The sequence below is a fragment of the Phlebotomus argentipes genome, unplaced genomic scaffold (genome assembly GCF_947086385.1).
Source record: "Phlebotomus argentipes unplaced genomic scaffold, Phlebotomus argentipes genome assembly contig_2, whole genome shotgun sequence".
Classification (NCBI taxonomy): Eukaryota; Metazoa; Arthropoda; class Insecta; order Diptera; family Psychodidae; genus Phlebotomus; species Phlebotomus argentipes.
In genome coordinates, this window is record NW_026776162.1 from 9,841,253 (window position 1) to 9,858,455 (window position 17,203).

Here is a 17,203-nt window from a genome sequence, read left to right on the forward strand (position 1 = left end):
ACTTCGGCCGCCTCGGCTCACAACACTCGCGATTCAGCTGTCAAAAGTTTTGGAGGGAAATTTGTGCAGTGTTTTTTCAGTGCGATGGATTCTCAGGACTTTGGCTTCCCTTTTCCTCCCTACAAGATCCAGCAGGACTTCATGACTGCCTTGCACGAGGTGATTGAGGAGAGACAAATTGGAATCTTCGAGAGTCCGACAGGAACTGGGAAGACGCTGAGTCTGCTCTGTGGCGCTCTGACTTGGTTGCGGCGTCACGAGGAGCGGCTGAAGGAGGATTTGAGGCTGAAGCTGAAGGATTTACAGCACACAATAGCGGAGGAGGAGAAGAATTCCTCGTCGTCCTGTGATTGGATTGACAGTCAGTACGCGACGATCAAGTTGAAGGAGGATTTGACGTCGCAGAAGCAACTCCTGGACAAGATTCTGGAGTATGAGAAGAGAATCGAGGCGATCCGGGCGAAGAAAGGCAAGGAGACGAGGAGAAAGAGGAACTTCAGGACTAGAGAGCAGGAAAAGTGTGACGATGAGGAAGCTGGTGAGAAGCCTGTGGAGGATGTGGAGGATTTCGCTCTGGATGACGTTGAGCAGGAAGATGAGCTGCCGGAGGAAATCCCTGAGGAACAGTACAAGAACACGAAGATCTTCTTCTGCAGTCGCACGCATTCGCAGCTCTCTCAGGTGATTGACGAGGTGAGGAAGACAAAGTTTGCCGGGAATCTGCGCGTTGTGTCGCTGGCGTCCAGACAGAACTTCTGCGTGAATCAGGAAGTCAAGGATCTCCGATCGGCCGCTCTGATCAACGAGAAGTGTCTGGATTTGCAGCGGAATCGCTCCAAGGCGACTTCAGTGGAGGAAAGTGGCAAAATCCTGAAGAGGAAGCGCGGCAGAGGATGTGAATTTCTCCGGGAGAGCGCCGTTGAGAGTCTGAGGAACGCTGCCATTTCGAAGGTTCTGGACATCGAGGAGATCGCCGATGCGGGCAGGATGGAAAAGGCGTGTCCCTACTACGCCAGCCGGGCAGCTCTTCCGGACGCCCAACTCGTGCTGCTGCCCTACCAGATGATCTTCCACAGGCGCACGAGAGAGCAGATGGGAATCGACTTGAGGGATTCCGTGATTATCATTGACGAGGCTCACAATCTCCTGGAGACTGTGTCGTCGATCCACTGCGCAGAGATCGATCTGGAGCAGCTGAAGGAAGCTCATGGACAGCTGACGGCGTATCGCGACAGATATCTGAAGAGATTCAGCACGCGGAACCTTCTGAAGCTCAACCAGTTGATCTTTGTGGCCGGCAGACTGGTGAAGATGCTTCCTGTCGCCCAGACTGGCCACAGAGTCTGCCTCACGCACCAGTTCATGTCCGAGGGCGAGTTCTTCAGCATCAATCTCCACGAATTGCTGATGTTCTGCGAGAAGACTCGCTTGGCGCAGAAAGTTCACGGATTCTCAGTGAATTTCGGTGGGAAAATCCCTGAAGCTGAGCCGAAGAAGTCCGCCACTCAGCTTTTGCTGGAGAAACTGGAGCAGAAGAAGCCGAAGAAGCCACAAATTCCTGCTGTTCAGGAGGAAGAGGAGCCCAGAAAGAAGCCTTCGTCAGTCATTCGTCCTCTCCTGGCTTTCCTCCAGTGTCTCACGGAAGACATCGCGGACGGCAGGATCCTGCTCTCCTGGGATGTCAAGCCGCGCATGAAGTACATCCTGTTGAAGCCTGACGCCCACTTCGCGGCCATCCTGGCGGAGTGCAGAGCTGTGATTGTCGCCGGCGGCACAATGCAGCCGACGAGTGAACTGCGCGAGCAGCTCTTCTTCCGCCACAAGGCGCGCATCAGGGAACACATCTTCGACCACGTGGTGTCCAGAGACGCCGTGCTGCCCATTGTGGTGCCTCGTGGGCCCACGGGAAAGCCTCTGTGTCTCAATTTCGCCTCCAGAAGCTCCAGAGATTCTCTGGCGGCGATCGCGATGAGCCTCCAGAATCTGTGCAATGTGATTCCGGCAGGAATTGTCGTCTTCCTGGGCTCCTACGACTATCTGGACGTGGTGTTCCGGCATCTGGACGAGAGTGGCGTGCTGGAGAGGATTCGCGCAAGGAAGAGCGTCTTCAGAGAGCCCCGACAAGGCGGAGCGCGAGTTGAGAAGTTGCTCAGCGAATACGCGAGCGCTGTCGCTCGCGGGGGCGCTATTATGTTCAGTGTCGTGGGAGGGAAACTGTCAGAGGGACTGAACTTCTCAGACGATCTCGGCAGATGCGTTTTGGTCGTGGGATTGCCGTATCCCAACAAGAACAGCCCAGAATTGGTGGAGAAGATGAAACACTGCGACGCGATCCTTCGGCCAGGCGCTGGGAATGAGTTCTACGAGAATCTGTGCATGAAGGCGGTGAATCAGTGCATAGGTGAGGAAGAGCTCCTCATGTGAGATTCCTGGATGACCTTTTCTGCTTCCTTCCAGGACGAGCTGTTCGCCACATCAACGATTACGCCAGTGTTATCCTTCTGGACGAGCGATACGCTCAGGAGAGAACGTCACAGAAGCTTCCCGGGTGGATTAGGCGGAGCCTGAAGGAGGCCAGCAACTTCGGCATGGCTCAGAGTCTGCTGGTGAAGTTCTTCAGGGAGAAACGGGCGAAAGGTGAGTTACAATAGCTGTGAAATTGTGGTGAGAAGACTCTGCCGATGTTGAGCCGAAAGCAAGGCGACGTTTTCCGGCGCAGTTTTTCGCCTCGGTTTTCCTGCCGAGGAATTCACTGAAAAGTGTCCAATTTGAGTGCTGTGGAGTGCTGGAAAGTTGTATTCTTTCTTCCAGATCGCTGCTGACGATGGGAATACTGGGAATTGTGCCAATTTGCGTCTTCTTCTGTGCCCTAACCTCGGCCTCGGGCGCTGAAGAGCCCTCCATCAACATCACACCAAAAATCTGTATCCTTTTGCAAAAGTTTCTCCTCCCAATTCTAGCCACAAGTGTCCCGTAGGACTCTTCCTTGACTCTGTCGCTGCAGATTCCAACATCTTTGTGCGCAAGCGGGAAGAGCATCGCCTCGTGCGGACGCACTTGAGGATTACAGACAGCTATGAGAAGCAATTCACGCTCCTGAAGATGGCCTACGAGAAGATTCTGCAGGTGAGGGAATGAGGCTGTGTGGCCAGGAGAGGCGGGATGCTGATGTCGCTCCGTTGTTGCAGGTGATAAACGAGAGTCGCAAAGTGTTGACAGTGGAGCCGATGGGAAAGGAATTGCCGGCGAATCAGACTGAGATGGAGGCGCTGTTCCTGCTGCTGGAGAACACTTGTCTCTTCGGCGATCTCGTGCTGTACATGCCAGACATATCGTACAAGGTGCTGGAGAAGACCGCCGGCTGGCGCGAGACCATTGACTGGGCGCTGAGGGTAACAGTGCGACACGAGCTGGTGATTGACGAGAGATCCATGGAGATGCTGAGGCTGTTCAACCAGGAAATCAACCCGGAGCAGCGCTCGAAGGACTTCATGAATCCCTACAGGCAGGAGATCGAGCTGCCGCCGCCCGAGAAGCCGAAGCCGACGAAGAAGATGCGGAAGAAACTGAAACGCGGCCCACAATTGGCCGGCGGACAGCGAAACTATGAAGATTTGTAGGTCAAAGAGCTAAATGTAAGTCGTTTTAATGCTATTTATTTAGAGATTGTCCGTGTTGGGCACGGCCTTCTGCTGCAGGATCTTCCCATAGCCGCCCCGTCCGGAGTCGTAGTCCGTCCTGTACTCGTCTCTCACCTGTCCGCCCGACTTCCCTCTGCCATACTGGCGCCCCTCCACGAATCCCGCATCCCAGTCCACCCGAATCAGCCGATCGTCCAGTCGTGTGCCGTTGATGTATCGCATGGCCATTTCCGAGTCAATCCGGCTGTAATACTCCACGAAGCAGAAGCCGCAAGGCGTCTTCTTGAACTTGTCCAGACCCATCACGATGCGCCGGATGTCGCCACAGCGCGAGAAGAGCTCGTGAATTTGCTCCTCGGTGGTGAAGAAGGACAGATTTCCCACGTACAGCGTGCAGGAGAGCTTCAGAAGACGCTCCTGGTCAGTGCGAGAGCCCTAAACAAGAGAAATCAAAACAAATTTCGAGGTTATCCTCAGAATTCCACCGAATTTCCCACGAAATCCCACCTTAAAGTGCTGATCTCGATATGAACTCAGTTCCACAGATGACGCTGCCATGGTTTGTGGGGAAATTTGCACTATTTTTGGTCAATTTTCTGCTTTTCTCGCGTGAAAACTGTGAAAAAACGCAACTTGTTTACGTTTTTCAGGCGTCAACTGAGTTTTTTGCCGACACTTATCGACAGTGTGAAGTTGGCTGAAAATTGATGATGATTTGAGAATTTGAAGTGTAACTGCTGATGAAGCCTTGTAAGCTTGTGAGATTCTTGGGATTCTGGGGATAAATTCATATTGTTGGACGGAAAAATAGATCTTTATTGCATTTACCTTAATAATCTCACCACAACCATCATAATTTGTACAGTCAGAGACGAATTTTTACATGAGAAATCTCTTGTCGATTAGAGTCTTTTTCGCTAAATTGTGCTTTGTCGATAGATTCATGATGAATTTGAGAAGCTGAAAGTACAGAAAATATTGAGAAATTGATGGAAATTATGTGGTCTCAAGGATTTCACCTTGTAGACAATTCCCACAAGGATGATTGCCAGGAGAAAATTGTGCGAAATTCCCACGATAAATGTGAAAAGAATGAGTTCAAACTGGAAAAACAGTTGCTCACTGCCGTAGAAAAGGACTTCGTCGAAGGAGTGCGCGTTGTCCACATAGAATATCCCTTTATCTGAAAATGTTTGTGGGCTTAAGAAGTCTGAATTGTGAGGGAGATTTGGCCAATGTAACTCACTCTCAGACAGAATTGCCTCAAATTCGCAATTGAGAAGCTTCTCGAGGATGGTTTTCTCCTTGACGATGTAATCCAGATCCTTCAGAGCCTGAAAGGGAAGAAAAGAGCTGCAATTTGTCTTCGCGCAGTGCTCTAAGGGAGGCTCACGTGGTCGATGAAGGCGCCGAAGAACCTGTTGATGCTGTAGTAAGTGAGGATGGTGCGCTCGAAGGTCCCTTCGTAGCCTTTCGTGATGTATTCGCTGATCTGCGGCGGCTGCTGAAGCGGCAGGATGAGCCTGTCGTAGAAGATGCGGAGATTGCGTGGCGCCAGGAGTGAGTAGGTCTGCAGCTCTGAGCCGGGCGTGAGTCCGCGCTGTCCGCGCTCCTCCTGGCGGAACTGGAGGATCATGGAGCAGATGTCGGTGTCGGAGAAGCCGTGCGGCGAGCGGCCGTGGATGTAGTAGCCGTAGGACTCCAGGCGCAGGATGAACACGGACACATTGGCCACACAGCACACGTCGATGAATTGCTGGATGGGATTCTTGAAGTAGCGCTCCCAGATGACGCAGTTGAAGAGGCGCTGGGCGATGTAGACGCCCGTGTAGGCCAGGATGCCCGTGGACATGAGCAGAATGCCGTCGGGAGGATCTGTGGAGGGCCAGAGGTGGAAGAGGAAGTTGGTGGAGGCGAAGTTCTCCATCTGCACGAGCAGGAGGAGCCAGATCAGCGCCACTGTGTGGATGAACATGGAGATCTTGCGACTGGTGGTGATTTCCTGCCACTCATTGGCCACGAAGTAGCTCCGCCATGCCGAGATGCTCTCGCCAGGCGACGCCAGTCTGGCCGTGACTGATCCGCTGCACACCGAAGGCGTGTCCAGCTGATTGCGCTGCTCGAAGATCCGCGGGCGCTCCCAATCAATGAAGAAGATATCAATGTGGGCGATTTGCCAGAGATGCTGCGCCAGCTTCACGCTCTTCAGCGCCAGAGCCACACCGGTGAGGATGCGCAGGAGAGTCTCGACGGGCAGCGGCAGCAACAGCCGGACGGTCGTCTGGCCCTTGAATGTGAAGTGGATGTAGAGGCAGATGATGATGACGATGGCGAAGAGCGACGAGCCCACTTTGGACAGCAGGAACACCGTGAACTTGCAGAAGACGTCCAGGTCGTAGATGAGCTTGTGCTGGCGAGTCTTGTAGGCGATCGCCTCGAAGATGGCCAGCACGAAGGCCAGGAGGAGGAAGATGGGCAGCAGAATCTCCAGCAGATACTGAAAGTCGAAATCTCGTGCGAAAGTCACGGCGAAGTGAAAGTCTACGGGATGTGAATCTCTTTGGCTCATGTTGAACTCTCCATAGGTGAGAATGAGGAGTGGCGTGGACAGCTTATTGCTCTCCTTCACGCTGAATCTCAGCTCCACTCGCGTGAGGCAGCGAATGTAGTCGAACTTGTCCTGCATCTTGTCCGCTTCGTACATCTTCGGCGCGTAGCCGGCGCGAAGGCCCGTGAGGAGATCCACGGTGAAGAAGCGCCTGACCAGCTGCCAGGTCTCGGGATTATCGCTATTGGCGCCAGGGGAGTTTCTTATCAGCACCGGAATGCTTCGGATCAGCGGCATTCGCTTCTCCATGTAGTTCACGAAGAGATTCGTGAAGATTAACTCGTGATTTCCATCTCGCACGACATCCTCCATCGCCAGCTGGCACGAAATGCTGAAGCTCCGACCGAAGAGGATTTCCCGCCGAGATGTGGGACAGAGATTGAGCTCGCGCAGGACATTCACCGACCGGAATTGCCTCAGGCGGCCATCGAGCGAGAACTGGAGCGCCGTGAAGTTGACTGTGTCGCCGCGCAGGCGGAAGGAGTGATCCAGGATCTTGTCCAGCTCCTCCGCCGTGCTCCGGCCGCGGCGGTGGAACAGCTGCGGCGTGATCCTCTCGCCCATGTCGCTCGGCGACGCGATGTCGGACGTCTGCGTGGCGAAGAAAAGGAAGCACGCCGACGGCCTGTCCAGGCTGTACAGCGACAGGGCGCACAGGTTGGCCAGGTGATTGCAGTCGCGCCAGCGCTTCAGCGTGTGGCAGAAGAACGTGAGAAACATGAGGTCCTCCGACACTCCGCCCAGCCGGAAGTGGCCGTAATTGGCATAATCCTTGAGCAGATGATTCGGGATGCAGAAGGTGTTGCGGTACAGCGACGAGTGCTTGTAGTTGCACGAGCAGTTCGCCGAGCCGCCCAGGATCTGAATGTGGCGCGCCTGGTGACTCAGATTCGTCTGATTGACATGTCGAAGGCCACACGGGGCGTCGAGGCACGTCTCATTGGCCGATTTCCTGCACTTCCGATCGCAAATCGATTGCTGAAGGACATTGTCGTACTCGATGCGCTCCAACTCCTTCGGCTGGCATTCGCACGCGAGGCCTGGAATGGGGGAAATTGTGGGCGTCTCAGGATGAGTCAAGGGGGATTTATCCTTGATGAATAGCTCAGCGGAAGTCTCAGGAAATGCTCAATTTATTGAATATTTGCATCTTGCGGGATTTTTTCTTATGAAATTTGCGTAATTCTTTGAATTCTTTAAATTATTACTCAGAAAATATTTATGAAAATTCTTTTTCAGATTATGTGATTAATTTAAATCAGGTTTAGTGGATAATTCGCAATCTAGAACATGAATTCTTATGCTTAAGACCGAAAGATAGCTAATTATTTTTAAAATCAAGCATTTTCATGCAAAAAATTCACTTTTCTGGACATTCGGGATATTTAAAATTTGAAAAATATTAATTTTAGTAATTTTCTGGGCGATTTTAGGCTTGAAAACCGAATAAAACTGTCCTGAAAGCTTCTAAACAGGGTTTTAAAAGTTATCTTAATAAAGGTTTCAATAGATTCTTACAGAAATATCGAATGGGAACTTGAGAAATTATTTCCTCCCTGGTTTTTAGACTCATTTTAACACACGTACAAAGTGTTTACATTATTTACAATTCGTCAATATTTTTATTCACCCTCTTTTTCACCCTTGTCGGGTGAAAGTTCAGCCGAGCAAAACTGACACGGAAATGTGGAGAAGTAAAGCAGGTCAAAAGGAGAGGAAGAGAAACACTTACGACTCTTCGATGGCACTAAATTCAATTCACTTTCACATTTCTTGCATTTCAAGTAGTTCACGTCGAAGAACTCGTCCTTCTTGCAGCTCTCCGCGCTCCTGAACAGATGGACACTGTTCTCCTCGCCGGACGCGCCGCTTTGGAGGCACGCCAGGGAAGTGATCATCATCAGGGCGATGGGAAGTGTCATGATGGCGAGAGGAAATTCTCGGTGTGTCCTTCGCTTCCGTCCTCGATTCCCCACGCAACTTCCTGAACGCAACTTCCCTTCAGCCACTCAGCGGCTGCTCCATGGCCGACAAACGCGCGCGAGCGGCGGCAGAGCACTGAACGTCTTCTCTTCGCACTCGCTGGCGCGCGCCACCCCTAATTTATGCCACCCCGCGCGTTTTCTCAGCACCACACAATTTATTGTGTGTTGTCGCGATTCCCATGGAAACCCCGCCAAATACTCGGCCAGCGCCGCAGCGTTCTGCCCTGGCAATCTTGGCTCAATTACGGCCCAAATGCTCAACTGCACTTCTCCGTGGCGGACGAATTGTTGATTCTCACCCACGCGCCCTTCTGGGCTCGCTGACCAAACGCGCCCACTTCCTCATTAACTTGTGGCATGCTCGCGCTCGAGTCCTGTCGCGTTTTTTCCTCATCTCTCTGATCCTAATTCAGTAGTTAGACACGAACAGAGCGATTAGAGCTCAACTGGCGCACGGAATATTTTATGCTCATGAGCTTTATCACTAAATTCACTGGGTTAAGCTTTGTCGTTTAAGGTCTCTTTGAGTTGCCAGTGAAGTAGTAAATATTCTGAGCTCATCTAACTCCAAACTTCAACCCTTTTTTGCAAATTTACTGGATAAAATCATTAAAATGTACGCGAAAACTATCAAAGATCGACTTTTGGTATTTAACATTGCTGTATTTCAGTCGAATTTTCATTAAATACCAAAGAAATAAAGAGGAAATGATGTAAAATATGTTGATATCAACAATTTAGTGCATGTTTAGAAGAATTTTGAGGAAAATTCGGCAAATTGCGAAGCAATTTCAAGTCTCAAACTTCAAATTGTTCTCCTGAAAAGTTACGATTTTGAGTGTTTTGCTCAAGATTTATAGTTTAGCCAATAAAAAATGGTTTGAATCTCTTTTTACGTCTTCGTGCTTTGAAAAATATGATTATTCATTAGAATTCAAGTCTTTTCTTAATTTATTTCTAATACAAAAATGTAATTTTCTGGCCAAATTAATATTCTTCGGGCATTTACTGGTTAAATCAGATTTTTTACTGATCAAACTGAAGCAAATGTAATTAATTACAACTTCTAGAGCATCTAGATAAATATATAGAATTACCAGACATTAAAATATAAGCACACCGCAATATCTCAAGTCATTCGCTGTCTTTAAGTTTCCTCGCCACACGAAGAACCCATTTCTCAAGCCATTTCTCTTGGGGTTGAAGTTGAAATAATTTATATGTAAATTGTTACTCTGACTTTTTTCGCACTCACGTGAGTGTAATTGCTGTGGCACGAACGGAGAGATTTCCATCGGCGAATAGTTTTCTCCTTCAGAGGGTTGTGCAATATATAGATCAAACATTTTTCTATTTTTACCACCATCGCGAGAGAGAGAGAAAAAGCTCCATAAAAGCAAAACAGCGGGGAAATTATTTTCTCAGAAAAATTCATTCTCTCTTTTGAGACAATCTCTACACATATAAAACATCTCTACAAATAGTAAAAAAGAAAGCACGCGTCGCGTGCGGACGGAATTGCAGATCGCTGATGTCGTAGATAAAAAGGGCTTCTTAGGGAACTACAGTTACTTGCTAAAGGTGCTTCTGGACGGACAGTTGCGCATGGAATGCACAGATGAGTGCCACTTAGTTGCTAATTCCGCCGACGGGCATCGTCGAGACTGTGCTGTGCGGCGTCGTGGGACGCGAGCCGGCCAGAGAATGCGTCGTGGAGGCGTTCAGGGACGCCATGGTGCCCATCTGGAGGGTGAAAAGGAGCAAATTAGCAACTTTAAACAGCTCTTTGGCGCTGAATCTTACCCTCAAGTGAGCCAAATCCTCCAGCTTCGTCAAGTCCGAGAGCTCGAGGAAGAGCGAATAGACGAGAAGCCACCCGTAAACGGACGCCGGCAGGATGACGATCCAGCAGAGAACCATGAGGATGTTGTAGGCGAAGATCAGGTCGTTGAGAATGGCGAAGAAGAGGAAAGCCAGCGTCCGGAAGATGATGAAGAGCGCAAAGACATAGAGCCAGGGAAGAATCTTCCTCTCGTATTCCTGCGAAACATTCAGAGAATTGTAGAGATTCTTTTGTGTGTGAAATTCTTGAGGTTTTGCTATGAGAATTTACAATTGACAGAATTTTTTCCAGGACTTTTTGCCAAAATAATCTACAACATCGAATTTTGTACCTTCTTCTGCGATCTTCTTCCTTTATTCGCTTGCTAATCAATTGTAAATGGTGAAATTTATGCATGAATGCCATGAATTTATGAAAAGCAATGAAATTCTGTGATTTTAGCAGTGAAAAATGGGAGATTTTTACCTTCCTGAGAGCAATTATCAGCATTATTGTGGTGACAAACACTGCAATGGCGATGAGAACGGAGAACAGCGCGAAGACAACCAGAGTGTTCCGGACTGGAAGGCAAGAAGAGGAGTTTAAAGGGTGTTTCTGAGGCTGGAAAAACGCCTCTGACTCACCGTGAATGCTGCCCACGTAGACAAACTCGTAGGAAATGATGTAGTAGCCGTAGTGAGTGGATCCGGGAGCTGCCATGGCCAGGCAGTAGATGTCAAAGACGCCCGTGACCATGGTGAATATGGCAACGCACTGGAATTAGAGGATTTTCCGTGAGAAACTGCCGGAAAATGCGCCAGAATTCAATGAATCTCACCAGAGAAGCCAGTGCTGTGATCATTGCGCCCTTCTGGACGTCCATGTAGGCGTTGTTCTTGAGGATTGGCTTCTGATACCACGGAATGCGCACAGATTTCAGGGATCTCGACTTGCCGGACATATTCGCCATATTCGAGGACCTGCAAGAGAGTCAGAAGAACGTCAGCTTTCCGGCCTGTGCAAGAGAACCCAGAAAACACTCAAGATTACCTTCCGGTGATGTGAGAATACACCGATGGTGTTGACCTGTAGGTCGATGTTGGGGTTTTCCGTCCGTAATTCATCTTTCGGGTTTGGATTTAAGGCACTTTCAGAGGGAAAATCACCTGTAAAATTAGAAAATAGTTTTGTGTTAGCAAAAGAAGGGCGTGTCTTTCTCACTGTTCAGCAATTAGGGATGAATTCACTGTTTTCCAGCCAAAACTACTGCATTCTACTGATCTGTGGCAGTTTCTGTGGCATTTTGAGATGGCTTACTTGAGGAAAAGTCGGCTAATTTCTCATGAATTTGGCGAAAATCGCGTGGAAATCAACAACAAAACAGCACAACACCCAAAACACACTCACAGCTTGTCAATTTGACGGCGTGTGACGTCACGGATCTCCGGAAGCTTGTCAAATTCCGCGGTCGTTGAAGTGTTTGGAAGTGAGCGCCATTTCTGACAGCATAAAGTTTTGCAAGCTTTCAGGATGTTGTGATTCTTGCAAGATTCTCGAGCTTTTGAGGCACAAATTTCCTGGTATTTTAGCGAAGACATGCTATGTTTGTGGCAGAAAAGTGATATTTTCAAGGTAAATAGCGCAACTAGAGTCTATTTTTCAGTTCTGGATCATTTTTGCAGGTGTCCTGCACTGCACTTGTCGCGGTGAATTGCAATATGTGTGAATGATTGCGTGATTGAAGCACAGGTGAAAAAGTGAGCGCGATTTTTTCACAGCATTTGTGTTTACAGAATCTGCCGTCACGGCGCCACGTCGCTTTTTCAGTGCAAAATATTTACGTCAACAAAAATAGAAGGTTTTGTTGCTGCAGTATTTTGTGTATATGTTACTTAACCAGTGTAAATAAGACGCAAAGGTAGGTCGAGTGGCGGAGCGCCGAGGGCGCCAGTGAGGGCGCTGTGTTGGGGGGCGCGAGAGTCTTGCACAATGTTGCACTTGGGATTTGGGTGTCTTTTTTTAGGCTGCCCGCAGGGGCTCGTCGCTGGCGGGAGGCATTCACTTTCTCTCTCTATTGGGCTATTTTAGGTCGGTACTGGTGGGGACGCAGGCCATGGAGATGAACCGAATGGAGTCGGATGGGTTCGTGCTGCACACGGAGAGCACGGCCAGCAAGGAGCTGATCGACTTCGACCAGGGCATCCTGCCGCCGGAGCCGCAGCTGGGCAATGTGGAGTACAAACTGAAGCTGATCAACCCGTCGCAGATGCGCTTCGAGCACCTGGTCACGCAGATGAAGTGGCGACTGCGTGAGGGCCACGGCGAGGCGGTGTACGAGATCGGCGTGTCGGACGCGGGGAAGTTTCACGGGCTGGACGACGCGGACATGGACAGTTCGCTGCAGACGCTGACGCAGATGGCGGACAAGCTGGGCGCCACGACGACGGTGCTGCGCCGCAAGGCGGTGGGCTACAGGCGCTCCGTGACGGAAGTGCTGGTGCGGAAGATCCCAGACGATCAGCACAACATCGAGGTGCGCGTGGCGGTGCTGGGCGCCGCCGGGGCGGGCAAGAGCACGCTGCTGGGCGTGCTGACGCAGGGCGTGGCGGACAACGGGCGCGGCAAGGCGCGACTGAACATGTTCAGGCACGTGCACGAGATCAAGTCGGGCAGGACGTCGTGCATCAGCCACGAATCTCTGGGCTTCGACGCCGTGGGCAATGTGATAAACACGAACGACATGATCACGGCGGAGGAGGTGCGCGACAAGTCCGCCAAGCTAGTCACGTTCATGGATCTCGCGGGACACCGCCGGTACCTGAGGACCACCGTCCAGGCGCTCACGGGCTACTCGCCGCACCACGCCATGTTGGTGGTGAGCTGCGGCAGCACGATTGGCGGCATGACGAAGGAGCACCTGGCCATCGTGAACGCGCTGGAGATTCCCTTCTTCATCGTCGTCACGAAGATCGACATCACGCCGCCGGACTCGGTGATCGACGAGCTGCGCTGCATCCTCACGTCCGTGGGCTATCGGAAGGTGCCGATGCTGGTGGACTCGTACGACAGCGTGTTCACGGCCAGCTCGCACCAGCTGTCGGAGAACGTGGTGCCCATCTTCTGCGTGAGCAACGTCACGGCCGAGTGCCTGAGTCTGCTGCAGCGCTTCCTCTACGTGCTGTCGCCGGGCGTGAGCAACGCCGAGCGCGAGCGCCTCGAGCTGGAGCCCTGCGAGTTCCACATCGACGAGATCTTCCGGGTGGAGGGCGTGGGCGTGGTGGTGGGCGGACTGCTGGTCAAGGGCGTCGTCACGGAGGGCACGTCGCTCAAGGTGGGGCCGCTGCCGGACGGCTCCTTCCAGTCCGTCACCGTCGCCACCATTCATCGCAACAAGGCGCCGTGTCGGATGGTGCGCGCCGGCCAGAGCGCGTCGCTCTCCTTCACTGCCAACGGCGAACTGCCCACGCTGCGCAGCGGCATGGTGCTGGTGTCCACGGACTACGGCTCGGACGCCGAGCCCTTCGGCACGCTGTACTTCCAGGCCAAGGTGTCCGTGCTCTACCACGCCACGTCCATCTACAAGGGCTTTCAGACGACTGTCCACATCGGCAGCATCCGCCAGACCGCCATCATCGAAGGCATCATGGGTGATAAGAAGCTGAAGACGAACGACAGCGCCTCCGTGCTGTTCCGCTTCGTGCGCCAGCCCGAGTACGTGCGCGAGGGCATGCGGATCCTCTTTCGCGAGGGCTCCAGCAAAGGCATAGGCGTTGTCACGCAAGTATTCCCGCTGAATGTGACTCTCCAGTGATCACTCCGCAATGTCTCACTCCGCCAGGACACTATTTATTCTTCAATACTGAGATTAATCTAGTTTTTTCGCAACTTGAATTCGCTCTCATGCAAATAAACTTTGATTCCCCCTCAAAACAAAAAAAAAACGATGTTGTGTTCTCGTTTCCCGGCGGGTGGCGCTGCTGGCGGGCTGTGAGTTTTTGGCGCGCGCCTTCTCTGGAAATCTATATTTCCGCCATGTTGAAATTTATGAAACTTTCACGCCATCACTTTGACAGCGTCGCACTTTGACAGCCGTGTTAGTTTTTTTCATATGCGTGTGCTGCGAAAAAGTTGAAATCACAAATTTCTGTGCAAAATTCTCCCCAAAATCTCGTGAAATAAATGTTTCTCAATCGAATGTAAATGCACATTTTCCGTTAAGAACCCCTCCTGAGCCTTGGTGCATTTGATAGTGTGTTGATTTGAATGCATTTTAGAGTTACTAATTTGATGCGAAAAATTTTGCTTCGCACGCAAAAGTAGAAGAGAGAAAGAGAGAAAAAACAAGGTTACCGTGATAACAAGAATTCTCACTCGAGTTTGCTTCCAAATTAACAGATTATTTTTTGTCTCTTGCATAAACTTTTGCTCTCGCTATTGCCCTATTAATCATATCAGTTGAAATATTCAAGTCCGTCAGCGAGCAGAGGACCAAAACGCTATAAAGCCAGCATGGAGGGATTTTCGACGACCGACGTGGTGATCATCCATGGCAACTCACATCCGGAGCTGGCGAATCTCATAGCCAGGTGAGCGTTCGCGGCGTGCGTGGCTTACGTAACTCTCTGACCCTCTCTTGGCGTCTCCCGGCAGCCGTCTGGGCGTGAAGAGCGGCTCCTCGAGCGCCTCCGTGTACCACAAGACCAACCGCGAGACGATGGTGGACATCTCGGACTCCGTGCGCGGCAAGTCCATCTACATCATCCAGACGGGCACCAAAGACGTCAACAATAACATCATGGAACTCCTGATAATGGCGTACGCGTGCAAGACCTCATCGGCCCGGTCTATCGTGGGCGTCATTCCGTACTTGCCGTACTCGAAGCAGTGCAAGATGCGCAAGCGGGGCTGCATCGTGTCCAAGCTGCTGGCCAAGATGATGTGCAAGTCCGGCCTCACGCACGTCATCACCATGGATCTGCACCAGAAGGAGATCCAGGGATTCTTCGACTGTCCCGTGAGTCTGTTGCTCATCAAATTCAGGGGATTTCCCTTGAAATATGACTGCCATGATTTGCACAGCTGCAGTTTGAAGGCTTTTCTGTGCACACATGGAAGTTTGTGCGGTTTCTGGAGTGTCTGAGAAATTGCAAAGGTGTATTTATATGCACTAAAACCATGGAGACAAGAAAACAAGGCTTGACGTGCCCTCAATTTGTAGCTCTTTGCCTGAAAGTGAGTTCATTTGAGCTGCACTCAGTCTCAGAAGAAGAATCCTTTGTAATTGAGATCACTTAAGGGCGATTCAGAGAGCTTTTAGTGAATTAAGGACTGTTTATTATTCCGTTTGAAGATTTTTCTCTTGAATTTTTTATTCAATTTGCCTTTTAAGCATGATTTTGGGATGAAAATGTCCTGAAATAGCACACATTTGACCAATTTAAGTAGTTTTCATTGATAAATTGTAGCAAAATAACGGCTAAAGCGCCTCCAAAGTCTTGTCTGACCACTTTCTCAGCTGAAAAGTGGACAGAAATGCTTTTCAGTCTTAAGAACAAGCTTAAACTTTGAGAAGAAACACAGAAAATGCACTAAATCTCCTTCCTTTTGTCGCTCTGCAGGTGGACAACTTGAGGGCCTCGCCGTTCCTGCTTCAGTACATTCAAGAGAGTATTCCGGACTACCGCAATTCCGTGATCGTGGCGCGCAATCCGGGCTCCGCCAAGAAGGCCACGTCGTACGCGGAGCGCCTGCGTCTGGGCATCGCCGTGATCCACGGCGAGCAGAAGGAGTCCGAGGCGGACGAGGTGGATGGGCGCTACTCGCCGCCGGCCGTGTCGCGCTCACGCACGATGGACGTGTCCGTGGGCGTGCCCGTGCACCCGGCCAAGGAGAAGCCGCCGATAAACGTGGTGGGCGATGTGGGCGGGCGCATCGCCATTATGGTGGATGATCTTATTGATGACGTGCAGTCGTTCGTGGCGGCGGCGGAGGTGCTGAAGGACAGGGGCGCGTACAAGATCTACGTGCTGGCCACACACGGCCTGCTCAGCTCCGACGCGCCGCGGCTCATCGAGGACTCGCCCATTGACGAGGTGGTGGTGACCAACACGATTCCGCACGAGATCCAGAAGATGCAGTGCCACAAGATCAAGACCATCGACATCTCTGTGCTGCTCTCCGAGGCCATCCGGCGCATCCACAACCGCGAGTCGATGTCGTATCTGTTCAAGAATGTCACACTGGAGGACTAAAGCGCGCACGCGAGTCTCCAGCGGCGGCGCGCGTGGATTTTTTGTGTTTTTTTCTACACAAACACACACTTGAGTTCTTCTCCCCGAGTCACGCTATCAGGAGCTAATCTAGAGGACTGTCGAAGCGACATAAAGGCATAAATAAATGTATTAAAATTGGGAAATATAAGCTAATCATTGATAAAGCCAGCTGAGGAAGTTTGTACGGCGATTAGCGGTGATAGGCAAGGTGGATGAATGGGCAGAAAACGCCACGTTTTTTCACCTCTCCTCGCGGCCTTATCGCGACAATTGGCGGTGGCATCTCGGGCATCTCGTGTGCGACTCCTTGGGCAAATACCCGGCAAAAATACGATCGTAAATGCGTCACATTCGAAGATGAACGTGAATTATCATATCGCGCAGAATTTGTGCCGAAAGTCACATGATTTCCATGTTTGCGCGGTTCTAATATTTGATGAGAAATCCCACGTTTCCTCACGGAGAGAATAAGGACAGTTCGTGACGAATTTCATTCTTGGAATGTATTCGCACTGCTTTGATATCTGATCTCGCTGTTATCAATTAGATAAACTCTCTCTTTGCTGAATAAAAAATTGGAGGAATATTTATGGTATCATTTTTCTGGTGAAATTTGTTAATCAAGATTCGATTGACAAAATTTTAATAGCTTTCAGCTGATCTTTTGCTGGTAATTTTTATAACTTTGCAAACATTTGTATAGAATTCCAGGAGATTTTTATTGTTCAATTTCTCAATAGAAATCAATTGGCAACCAATTTTTGACCAATTTAAAACCATTTCTGTGCTGATTAAGAATATTAATCGCACTTATAGATATTTAAGTCTCGAAATGATTGACTTTATCAATGCTCAGTTCAATGATTTCACTTGAT

At 50.4% G+C, this 17,203-nt stretch overlaps 7 protein-coding genes across 9 annotated transcripts; 4 read left to right on the forward strand and 3 right to left on the reverse strand.

Moving 5' to 3' along the window:
- The first annotated feature begins 66 nt into the window (after nt 1-66).
- Nucleotides 67-2,916, forward strand: LOC132264830 (ATP-dependent DNA helicase DDX11). The gene is made up of 3 exons (XM_059765158.1): nt 67-2,401; nt 2,458-2,637; nt 2,812-2,916. Exons 1-3 carry the CDS (start codon nt 85-87, stop codon nt 2,820-2,822), a joined length of 2,508 nt encoding a protein of 835 aa, XP_059621141.1. The 5' UTR covers nt 67-84; the 3' UTR covers nt 2,823-2,916.
- LOC132264831 (uncharacterized) lies at nt 2,682-3,648 on the forward strand. The gene is made up of 3 exons (XM_059765159.1): nt 2,682-2,924; nt 3,005-3,126; nt 3,189-3,648. The coding sequence occupies exons 1-3, from the start codon at nt 2,825-2,827 to the stop codon at nt 3,618-3,620; spliced, it is 654 nt and encodes a 217-aa protein (XP_059621142.1). The 5' UTR covers nt 2,682-2,824; the 3' UTR covers nt 3,621-3,648.
- On the reverse strand, nt 3,641-4,436 carry LOC132264832 (nuclear cap-binding protein subunit 2). Its single transcript, XM_059765160.1, has 2 exons — nt 4,149-4,436; nt 3,641-4,076 (listed from the first exon to the last, which is right to left on the reverse strand). The coding sequence occupies exons 1-2, from the start codon at nt 4,197-4,199 to the stop codon at nt 3,660-3,662; spliced, it is 468 nt and encodes a 155-aa protein (XP_059621143.1). The 5' UTR covers nt 4,200-4,436; the 3' UTR covers nt 3,641-3,659.
- Nucleotides 4,434-8,273, reverse strand: LOC132265253 (meckelin). Its single transcript, XM_059765831.1, has 5 exons — nt 7,982-8,273; nt 5,035-7,289; nt 4,888-4,975; nt 4,661-4,824; nt 4,434-4,601 (listed from the first exon to the last, which is right to left on the reverse strand). The coding sequence occupies exons 1-5, from the start codon at nt 8,169-8,171 to the stop codon at nt 4,521-4,523; spliced, it is 2,778 nt and encodes a 925-aa protein (XP_059621814.1). The 5' UTR covers nt 8,172-8,273; the 3' UTR covers nt 4,434-4,520.
- Nucleotides 8,274-9,647: 1,374 nt separating this feature from the next.
- Nucleotides 9,648-11,476, reverse strand: LOC132264596 (uncharacterized). The gene is made up of 7 exons (XM_059764845.1): nt 11,374-11,476; nt 11,107-11,222; nt 10,895-11,036; nt 10,701-10,830; nt 10,543-10,637; nt 10,038-10,274; nt 9,648-9,977 (listed from the first exon to the last, which is right to left on the reverse strand). The coding sequence occupies exons 2-7, from the start codon at nt 11,178-11,180 to the stop codon at nt 9,864-9,866; spliced, it is 792 nt and encodes a 263-aa protein (XP_059620828.1). The 5' UTR covers nt 11,181-11,222; nt 11,374-11,476; the 3' UTR covers nt 9,648-9,863.
- A 362-nt stretch (nt 11,477-11,838) lies between these two features.
- LOC132264606 (GTP-binding protein 2) lies at nt 11,839-13,989 on the forward strand. The gene is made up of 2 exons (XM_059764858.1): nt 11,839-11,974; nt 12,145-13,989. Exon 2 carries the CDS (start codon nt 12,170-12,172, stop codon nt 13,865-13,867), a length of 1,698 nt encoding a protein of 565 aa, XP_059620841.1. The 5' UTR covers nt 11,839-11,974; nt 12,145-12,169; the 3' UTR covers nt 13,868-13,989.
- Nucleotides 13,990-14,103: 114 nt separating this feature from the next.
- Nucleotides 14,104-16,477, forward strand: LOC132262754 (phosphoribosyl pyrophosphate synthase-associated protein 2). 3 transcript variants are annotated; one of them, XM_059762163.1, is made up of 4 exons: nt 14,104-14,252; nt 14,526-14,642; nt 14,707-15,070; nt 15,675-16,477. In XM_059762163.1, the coding sequence occupies exons 1-4, from the start codon at nt 14,236-14,238 to the stop codon at nt 16,305-16,307; spliced, it is 1,131 nt and encodes a 376-aa protein (XP_059618146.1). In that variant the 5' UTR covers nt 14,104-14,235; the 3' UTR covers nt 16,308-16,477. The 3 variants fall into 3 exon arrangements, with proteins under 3 accessions (XP_059618146.1, XP_059618154.1, XP_059618162.1); XM_059762171.1 differs by having other exon boundaries at nt 14,115-14,401; nt 14,512-14,642; XM_059762179.1 differs by having other exon boundaries at nt 14,127-14,252; nt 14,512-14,642.
- The last annotated feature ends 726 nt before the right edge of the window (nt 16,478-17,203 follow it).